The sequence below is a fragment of the Mus caroli genome, unplaced genomic scaffold, assembly GCF_978045245.1.
Source record: "Mus caroli unplaced genomic scaffold, Mus_caroli_1 scaffold_18, whole genome shotgun sequence".
NCBI lineage: Eukaryota > Metazoa > Chordata > Mammalia > Rodentia > Muridae > Mus > Mus caroli.
Genome location: NW_028227273.1, coordinates 65,319,477 through 65,329,894, shown reverse-complemented (window position 1 = coordinate 65,329,894; position 10,418 = coordinate 65,319,477). Strand labels below are relative to the sequence as shown.

General features: G+C 51.6%; 1 protein-coding gene across 1 annotated transcript; it reads left to right on the top strand.

The window, feature by feature from the left end:
- Window positions 1-285: 285 nt before the first annotated feature.
- On the top strand, window positions 286-8,858 carry Lhfpl5 (LHFPL tetraspan subfamily member 5). Its single transcript, XM_029471512.2, has 4 exons — window positions 286-1,016; window positions 4,838-5,074; window positions 7,814-7,859; window positions 8,231-8,858. Exons 1-3 carry the CDS (start codon window positions 605-607, stop codon window positions 7,822-7,824), a joined length of 660 nt encoding a protein of 219 aa, XP_029327372.1. The 5' UTR covers window positions 286-604; the 3' UTR covers window positions 7,825-7,859; window positions 8,231-8,858.
- The last annotated feature ends 1,560 nt before the right edge of the window (window positions 8,859-10,418 follow it).

Below are 10,418 nucleotides of genomic sequence, written 5' to 3'. Positions count from 1 at the left end.
CGGGATGGAGCGGTGGTGCTGCTGCCGCTGGTGGGAGGTAGAGGTCCCCGAAGGGTGACTAGGGGTGTAGAGGACAGGAAGCGGTTTTGCAGCTGGAATCAGCGGAAGGAACATGACACGCGATCGGCCCCACCCTCTGGGAGGAAGAGAGGACGCGGGTCCCAGCTCCCTTCCCCTCCAAGTCGCCCCTCCAGGCTCCCCGAGGCCGCCGGCCACGCCCCTACCAGGCCACGCCCCCGAGCTCTGGCGCTGGCCGCGGTGCTGAAGCGCGTTTCGCAGAGCGGGCCGGGCGTGGCCTGAGAGGGCGAGCGGGAGGGGCGGGCAGAGCAGAGGCGCAGGCCCAGACCCTGGCCGACCTAGAGGAGGCGGCAGACTCGAGCCCATCCTGGTCAGAACGGACACATTCATCTGGGAAGCATCTCTTGCGAAGACTAGGTTGACCTTGGCCTGCTGCACTCCCAACTAACTGGGGGAATGCTTGCATGGCTCCCTGACCTCAGGCTGCTCCTCACACCAGGCTGAGGACTGACCCACGACTTCTGCTCCCTAGAGCTGTAGACCTGCACCCAGCCAGTGCCCCTGTCCTAGTCCAGCGGCCTTCGCCATGGTGAAGTTGCTGCCAGCCCAGGAGGCCGCCAAGATCTACCACACCAACTATGTGCGAAACTCGCGCGCTGTGGGAGTGATGTGGGGCACGCTCACTATCTGTTTCTCGGTGCTGGTCATGGCCCTCTTTATCCAGCCCTACTGGATAGGCGACAGTGTTAGCACACCACAGGCTGGCTACTTTGGCCTGTTCTCCTACTGCGTGGGCAACGTGCTGTCGTCGGAACTCATCTGCAAGGGGGGCCCTCTGGACTTCTCCTCCATCCCCTCCAGAGCCTTCAAGACTGCCATGTTCTTTGTGGCCTTGGCCATGTTCCTTATCATCGGCTCCATCATCTGCTTCAGCCTGTTCTTTGTCTGTAACACAGCCACGGTCTACAAGATTTGCGCCTGGATGCAGCTGGCTGCTGGTGAGCAGGGTTGCTGGGGTGTGGTGTGGTGTGGGGGGTACTCAGGGTACAGCTGTGGCTTTCCCATGAAGGGAAAGCTCTGAGCCTTCTCCTACTCAGTGTTCCACAAAAGATTCGGAATAGGGGCTCACACTATACTCAGAGTAGAGGCCAAGGCTATAGCAGACCAGATTATAGGTGGGAGCCATGAGACAAGAGGAGGGCTGTGAGTTCCAGGCCAGTCTGGGCTATGTTGTGAGACCCTGTCTTGAGGAGAATCTGAGATTCTAAGAAAGAATGAGTCAGGGACTAGGAGATAGCTCAGCTGGTAAAGGTGCTTGCCACCAAGTCTGATAGCTTGAGTTCAGCATCCAGGACCCACATTCCATAAAGAACAGAGTCTGTCCAGTTGTCTATCTGATCTCCATGTGGCATGTGCCCATGAGCTCGTACATCACACACACAACTAAAAGTAAAAGAAAGGGGGGTATTCATAGGCAGAATGGATGCAGACTGTTGGGGTCCTCGCTGTAGAGCCCATGAGCCAGAGAGAAGTGACTTGGAGGGGGCACATAGCTCTGGGTGGACGCAGTCAGGTGTACCAACACCGCACCACACGCTTGCACACTCAGAGGGAAGGGGAAGGCTATTGCCACGTGGCCTAGGATCCAACCCCAGGGCTATGGTGATGGCTGTTCCCAGATCTCTGGCCTCACTCCCTGCCTCTTCCTTACTTCCAACTGCTCTCGTGGAAGAGTCCCAGGGTTTGGGGGTGCTGCTGTTACACTGGCTGCGACCTCTCTCTTTCACTGTGGGATGAGAGTCTTTGTCCCTGGATGTGAACTCTGCCAGTAAGTAGGTCACTGTTTTGTGAGGTGGTGGTGCACGGGGTACCTGGTGCCCTTTAACACTGTATCAGGTAGGCAGCTGCTTATGGGGTTCCAAGGCAAGGCATCTCCTGCCTGCTTTCCTGCTCCAGGCTCAGGTGGCCCTCTTGGTCCTTGGGACAGCTGATCTTGGTCTCCATTGGAGCTCAGGAAGAGACAGCCTAACACCTGTCAGCAGCCTTTGGTTTCTTAGTCCCTGACCTCCTACAGATGTCCATCAACAGTGGCGGGACTGGAGACAGGAGATAAACTGTCTAGACATCGTTGGGTAATGAATGTAGCATTACTTTGGTGGGGGTCAGAGGGTGGTGAATAACAGGTGTCTGAATCTCAGGCAGGCAGAGCTGGAGGGGACCCCAGCTGTGGATGAGGAATTGGACTGACTGAGGGTTAGAGAAGACCAGCTGGCAGATCAGAGCCTGGGACAATTAAGAGATCCCTCCCCCCCCCAAATTAGATGCAGTCCAAGACCATTTTTATTGAGACCCATACTTTATAAGCATGATTCACAAAATATTTCATTTTCTGATGAAGCCTCATCACAACCCAGTAGTGAGAGTTCCTGCATTTGCAAAGTCCTGGTTCAGACGCTTTGGTGAGCAGTTAGCAAGCAAAGGCAGACCTGATTCCCAGTCTGACACCCCGGCCAGGCCACTCACCCAGCCTGAATTCCTCCCCAGAGGTCTGTCTCCAAGCCTTAGTGGGCAGTAGGGGACAACAGGCCATGATGATCATATCAGGAAGAGCTAGTGGGGATTGAGTCCAAAGAGCAGTAGGATGGCTGTGCTTGCCAGCTGGTCTTCCACCACAGGGCTCGGGATGATGTAGACACACCATCCTTTCTCAGAGCTGTCTGAGCATCATCCAACAGGTGTGCTTGCTGAGCAGGCAATAGAAATGAGGCCTGGGTGGAGGAACACCAGGCCATTTGAGCCTGACGCTATCTGGGTCACAGAGCCGGTAGCAGAGTTGGCTAAGTGCCATCCCATGAAGCATTTATGTGGAGCAAAGAAAAAGGTGGTGCCATGTTCCACTCTGTCGGGGAGGAGAGGGCTGAACAAGTGTTTCTCATAACCATCAACTGGGGGATTCATGTGTCAGCTCAAAATTTTCCACAAAGCTAGAGGATGGGGGTAGGAGAACAGAACTGATGCCCCTGCAAAGGTGGGGGCACTCAGATGGAGCTGAGGGTGCAGGCTGAGCATGGGCTCAGTTGTTTTCCCTGAGTCTTGGTAACCTCCTGCCTTAGTGAGACCGTGTTATTATACAAATTCCCATAGATGAAGGAGCCTAGACAACAGGCATTTCTTCATCTCTCATGGCTCTGGAGCCTGTGTAAGTGTGGTCAGGTGTTGGTACAGTGTGTTGCTGGTGAGGTCATCTTCCAGGCACAAGCTGCTGACTTTTGTTCTGCCCACAAAAGATGGAAAAGGCAAGAAGTCTCTCCGGGTTCCCTTCTGTAAGTGTGCTAATCCTGTGTATGAGGGCTCCATCTCCTGAGCTAATTACTTCCTGTCTTAGTTAGGGTTTACTGCTATAAACAGGCACCATGACCAAGGCAACTCTTATAAGGATACTATTTAATTGGGATTGGCTTACAGGTTTAGAGGTTCAGTCCATTATCATCAGGGCAGGAGCGTGGCAGCATCCAGGCAGGCATGGTGCAAGGAGGAGCTGAGAGTTCTACATCTTTATCTGAAGGCTTATAGGAGAAGACTGGCTTCCGGGCAGCTAGGATGAGGGTCTTTTTTTTTTTTTTTTAGATTTATTTATTATATGTAAGTACACTGTAGCTGTCTTCAGACACCCCAGAAGAGGGCGCCAGATCTCGATACGGATGGTTGTGAGCCACTATGTGGTTGCTGGGATTTGAACTCTGGACCTTCGGAAGAGCAGTCGGGTGCTCTTACCCACTGAGCCATCTCACCAGTCCCTAGGATGAGGGTCTTAAAGCCCACACTCACAGTGACACATGTCCTCCAACAAGACCACACCCACTCCAACAAGACCACACCCACTCCAATAAGGCTACACTCACTCTAACAAGGCCATACCTCCAAATAGTGCCACTCCCTGGGCCAGGCATATTCAAACCACCACTCTTCCCAAAGCCCCGCCTCCGATACCAAAACTTGAACATACAGCTTTTGGGGAATTCCAATCATTCACAGAACACATATCATCTGTAGCATGTAGTACTCCATCCCTCGGGGAACCTGTGAGGAGGGGATGATACTCTGCATGGAAAATATCATACAAGTACTTGACAAATGTGGGACCCACAGGCAGGGAGAAACAAGAACTTGCAACTGCAGTGACCCGAAGCACAGCTCACTCGTTCTCCTTTTGTGCCCTCTGGCATCACCGAGGCCTCTGCTTCCCCCGGTCTGGGTTGTTTTTGCTCTCATCACTGCAGAGGAAACGAGCGTGGAAGGTTCCTGAAGAAAGTGAGAAGCTGGGGGTTGGACTGGGCCGTGTGTTCATTAGGTCAAAGGTCCCGAATCGTAGGGTGTGCTGCGATGATGCTGGTCAGAACTACCACCTGCCTTCCACACTCCACGTTATCTCAGAGGTGGAGGGTGAGCAAGTGTCTCTCAGAAGAGATGCATCTTGGATGGGATCAGATACTGGAAGGCTCTGGAGCCACAGTAGGCAGTGCCTCGCTGAGTCCATCCAGGGTGGGACTGGGAGAAGCACAGGAGGCCATTGCCTCCGCCTCCGTCCTGACTGCTGGATCTCAATGCTCTAGCTTTGTGAGTTTCAGCGTTCCCACTTGCATCTTACATAGACAGAAGGAGCTGCCCCTGGTGTTTCCCAAGGTTAACCCAGAGACCGTGTGTGTGTGTGTGTGTGTGTGTGTGTGTGTGTGTGAGAGAGACACAGAGGTCGGGGTGTGAGGAGGTAGCTGGGGGGCAAGCACAGCCTGACACCACTGGTACTCTCTTGTCTCCCTAGCCACGGGCCTAATGATCGGATGTCTGGTCTACCCAGATGGTTGGGACTCCAGTGAGGTGCGGCGTATGTGTGGCGAGCAGACGGGCAAGTACACACTGGGCCACTGCACCATCCGCTGGGCCTTCATGCTGGCCATCCTCAGTATTGGAGATGCGCTCATCCTCTCCTTCCTGGCTTTCGTGTTGGGCTACCGGCAGGACAAGCTCCTCCCGGATGACTACAAGGCAGATGGGAATGGTACCTGTCTTTCTCCGTGGGGATATCCTTCCCTGGGGCTGTGGGTGGAGAGGTGACTGCGGTGGTGGCTCTCTGAAGCCAAGTGTGTCTGGGCCTCTTGAGCTAAGACCAGCAGCCATACCTGTCCTCCCTGAGAAAGGCCATCAGTGGAGTGTTCAAAGCTGGCAGGCTATTCAGAAGAGACCTGTGAGCAGAAAACAGTCCCAATATGGCTGGGGGAGCAAGATGGGGTCCCCCAGGAGACGGGTGGCACTGATGCTGGCCTAAGTCATGGGGCAGGAGGGTTGGCAGGTAGAGAGGATGGTGGGGAACATGAGCTACTGCAAAGGGTGTGTCTGGTAAAGTACGAGGTGGTGCTGAACGGACAGCTCCTGTAGTCCTGTAGTAAGAGGCTGGTGCACATGGGCTCCCAGGCTCTCCAGCCTGTCCAACTCAGTTTGCCACCAGCCAGTTACCGCTGACGCTAGGGGGTGGGGGTGGGGCGGCACATGGATCTCTGTGCTTAACTTTGGACTGCTGCCTGGGACTTTATGCCTGTCTCCATTTGGTCCTTCCTTCCAATTATCCCCAAGGGGCTTTTCCTATGTGTCTGTCAATCCAGCCAGAGATCAGAGTCTGTCTTATAGCCACAAGATTCCCCAAATGCTGTTATGCTAGCAGGTGGCCACCATCACACCTGAGGCACCTTAGGGATCTCCCCAGCCTTCTGAGAGAAAGTTCCAACACATCAGACCTTGGACCTCGATTAGAGGCAGTGACAGCCTCTTACCCTCTGCTGGTGCCAGGGTCAAGGACACTCTGCATAGGAGAAACTGGAGGCCCAGAAGCCAGGCCTCCATAGCAGAGCCTAAAGCCCATCTGTCTCTGTGACTGGTGATGAGGACTGTACATAGCCAGAGATGGATGAAGTATCTTACCCTCACGGAGGCTCTTGAAGCTGCTGGATACCCCAAGAATCCTTCTTAGGGAAAGAAAATGTAGTGTTTACAGAGTGCCCTCCCCATACAAGGCTGGGGTGATGTTTGCTTATAGGGGGCATTGTTATCACCGCTCACAGGGACCCAAAGAGGCAATGTGTGAGCAGGGGCTCCCATCAACACTCTCCTCAGATGGTGCCTTCTCTGGAGTGCAGGCTTTCCCTGGAGAGTGAATAGGGAGCCCTGTGTGGAGTTCCTTAAATCTGTCTTCTTATGTGCAGTGTGCTCTTAGCTATTGGCAGTCTCTCATGAAGAGCCTCGTACACAAGTGGTCTTACCCAATGATTAAAACGGCCCCGACCTTCTCCCTCTTTTTCTGGCTTCTTTCAACCCCGCATACTTATCTTTATTCTTTCCAGATCTCCCCCCCACCCCCCATGACCCAGGTTTTGCTTGGCTATGGCTTGTTATGGCTGAGCACATCCAGTTAACATCCTTAGGTTGGAACACAAGCTGGATAAGACGTCATGGATAAGACGTCAGATGGCCCTACTTCTTCCTAGGAAAGTCAGAAGCCTTGCTCAGCTCTGCCCCTTCCATTCCTGGGCAGAAGGAAAATGTGCTGGCTTCCTGCAGAACAGGGTTCAGTCTGGATCTCACTGTTAATCCGCTGCCTAGGTTTTTTGAACCTCATTTTTTTTTTTTCTTTTGAGACAAGGATTCTCTGTGTAGCCCTGGCTGTCCTGGAGCTCACTCTGTAGACCAGGCTGGCTTCGAACTCAGAAATCTGCTTGCCTCTGCCTCCCGAGTGCTGGGATTAAAGGCGTGCGCCAGCACTGCCTGGCTCATTTTCCCTATTTTATATGGATGGTTTTTCTGCTTCATTTTGCCTTGTGCATCATATGGATGCAATGCATGGAGGCCAGAGGAGGGTGTCAGATCCTTTGGGACTAGAGTTACATGCAGGTGTAGGTGCTGTGAGTGGCACCTGGGTCCTCTGAGAGCAGCCAGAGCTCTTAACCACTGAGCTATCTTTTCAGGCCCTGCACTTCACATTCTGCATCCAAGCTTCTAAGCCATCAAGTTCTACACTCTCATTGAGTTAATTTCCTATCAGCTATATTAATGACAGTGAGGTTGTGCTGAGGGTTGGAGAGGGTGTGGAAATACAAATGTCACTGGTTGAGACAGACCTCCGGCCTCTTCAGTGCCTTTCCTTTTTCTATCACTTTTTGGCCCAACCAGTAACACCCTCAATGCTGCTGTAGGTCCCACAGCTACAGTGCAGAAGTGTAAATAGAAACCACAGTCCAATGAGGAAGGCAGAGGCCTAATTCAGAATTATCAGCCAAAGATGCAGCCATCTTCTTGAAAGTCAACAAGAGGCTCTTTAGAAAAAGGAATAGCTGGGCGGTGGTGGCGCACGCCTTTAATCCCAGCACTTGGGAGGCAGAGGCAGGCGGATTTCTGAGTTCGAGGCCAGCCTGGTCTACAAAGTGAGTTCCAGGACAGCCAGGGCTATACAGAGAAACCCTGTCTCGAAAAACCAAAAAAAACCAAAAAACAAAAAAATAGAAAAAGGAATGTGTGTGTGTAAGGGGGGGTGGGGAATGCTGGTACAGGACTTTAATCCCGGCACTTGGGAGGCAGAAGCAGGTGGATCTCAGAGTTTGAGGGCAACAGCCTGTGCTAAACAAAGAAACTCTACCTTGAAAAATCAAAAATAAAGATAGATAAAAAAAGTAGTTAAGACAGACAGATGAATCCTGACGAGCCACCAGCACATGGACTCTGCATGGAACATTATGTTCTCTCTCTCCAGAGGAAGTCTGAAGCAACGGAGGTGCTGGCAGCAGCAATTCTGGCAGGTAAGTGTCCGAGACTACCTCAGGCTGGGGGGGGGGGGGGGGGAGGGAGAGGCGGGCAGCCTCAGACAGAGCAGTTTGTGACCTGGGACCTTCATGGGGCAGGTAAGAATAAATCTGGGTCTTGAGGGGTAAAATGGCCAAGAGTTACTCTCTGAATGGGTGCGGCCTGGCAAACAGAACAGAAGCCATTGTTATGCTTTGAACTCTTATTTTCAAAAAGAATTTTAAGTGTTTTGAAAGGAACAGGCTAGAAGACCTAACACAACAGAAAACAAGTCACAGACAGGGGTGGGGACAAATCAATAATGCTAATCTAATAGACAGAATTGTATGGCATACTAAATATTAGATTTTTCTCTCTGTTCCTGCAGAGCTGAAGAAAAAGAATGATCAACTGGTTTCAACGTGATTCCAAATGAAACATGATGTGCTCACTCCCTCTTCTGCTTTGTTCTGGAGGGAGACAGCGTCTCTCTAGGTAGTGTTGACCAGCCTTGAACTCTCAGAGATCCACCTGCTTCTGCCTCCCTGAGATCTAGGATTAAAGGTGTGGCTACCACACCTAGCCTTGTATAGATTTCTTTATCATCTTTTAGCTTCCAAAATGATTTTGAAATTAAGAGAAAAACAAAACAACAACCAGAAATCACCTTTTCTCTTCAAGTGTCGTCTTTAATTACCACCATTGATTGAGGATGAAGGCAGTCTTGTGTGCACATGAATTCATTGAAATGGGGAAGAGCCTGTGTTGCCCTGTTAAATCCTTGGCTCTGGTGGTGACAAGGATGGTGGTGATCATGGTGGTGGTGGCAGTAATGATTAGCAGTCCTACCCTTCAGTGTTTTTGGTCACCTGGGAGCTTGTTCAAAGGCAACTCTGTCATGGCAGGAGGGAACCACCGGCAGCTTTTCTAAACCGTTCTCCGGAACAGGAATCATACTGTACAAAAGCACAGCTGCTGTGCCATCTCAAAGGCACTCCCGCTTCCCACCCACATCCTCATGCTAACTGTGCTGCTGAGCACTCGGGAGGAGGGAGGGGGGAGAGAGGGGGTGGAGAGAGAGAAAAGAAGGAGGAGGAGGAGGAGGGGAGAGAGGAAGAAAAATGTGCTGGCTTGGCAGCAACTACATACCGAGACATCTTGCTGGGCCCTATCATATTTAACTTTTTTAAATGTCATTTTATAATCTAGCAGCAGCCGCCTCCTCCATTTTTCCTTTTTCCTCCTCCTTTTCTTTCCATTTTCAGGCACGGAAAATTAGGCCTTGGGTCTTTCAGAGATGAAAATCTCCCTCTGGCTTCCTGTTCTCAACTCCTCCAGGCCTGGGCCAGAGTCTCAGCACAGGGCAGAAGCCCTTGGTCTCCAGCTGCCCACAGACAACTGTCTGCAGCAGACAGCTCCTACAGCACTGCAGTGATCCATATGAAGCTGTGTGGCAGGAGACCCAGAGACCCAGGTTTCCTTCCCACCAGCAAGCCACTTAACTCTTTGGTGGCTCTCCTCTGTTCTCAAATTGCAGCGCAGAGATGGGAGAGGAACAGAGACCAAACACATGATCAGTAAATTCCTAAGCTCAATTTGACTTCTCATGGGAACTAAAGCTCACATTTCCCACAGTGCTCCAGTTGGAACTGGCTCCTAGCTTCAGAAATTTGCCATTTACAGTAACTGTCATGGGACTATGTGGCACTGACTTATCAGATGGGTGGCTGTCTGCTGGCCTTGGTTTAGGTGACGGTTCACTGTAGCAGATTGGGGCACTACTTCCTAAGGGGACTGTTCTCTCAGGTGACAGAGTATTAGGAAGGCACCTGCCCCGCACGTGTATAAGCTACCACCACCCTCAGTACCAGAGGGAAGAATGGCATACAAGCTACTAGAATGGGGTCTGATGTCATCAACAGTCCATAGCAGCTGGTTTACAGGAACGACCACACCCATATATTCATTTGCTAATACAATTTCTCAGTTCCTAGTCAGGCCTCCAGGCCAGGCAAGTTTCATGAATGACAACTTGGTACCTGGGCAGCACAGCACCCTCCCTCACTGTATGTGCCGCTCATGGTGGACTCCTAGGAGGTCAGAAGTTTCCAGAAACCGCTCTACTCTCCAGTTCTCTGCAATGATACTGCGGTGATCCAAAGACGCTCCCCCTCGTGTGTGGCACACCTGCCTGCAGCCTACACTGTGTCCTGGGGCAGGAACAGTGAATTTCACCAAAACCTTCAGGTTTAGACAATGGCCAGGTTAAGAGAGACCTGCAAGTCAGCTAATCGATGAGAATCGCCTTTATGCTCTACATTAACAGAGACAGAAGTCAATCTCAGAACTAACAATTACAGTTCTTACAGCTTTTTAACCAGCTTCACCTTTACACTCTCAACACCTCTAATACCACTCATCCTTGAAAATATGCAAAATAAAAATCAGTGAAACCAATACTTGTCTCACCCTGTTGCATGGTGGCCTTCGACTCGGGAATAGACATGGCCATTGTGCCCCAGTCACCTAGTCAATTACCTCTGAGCAGACAGGTACAGGGAGGATCAGGGAGAAGG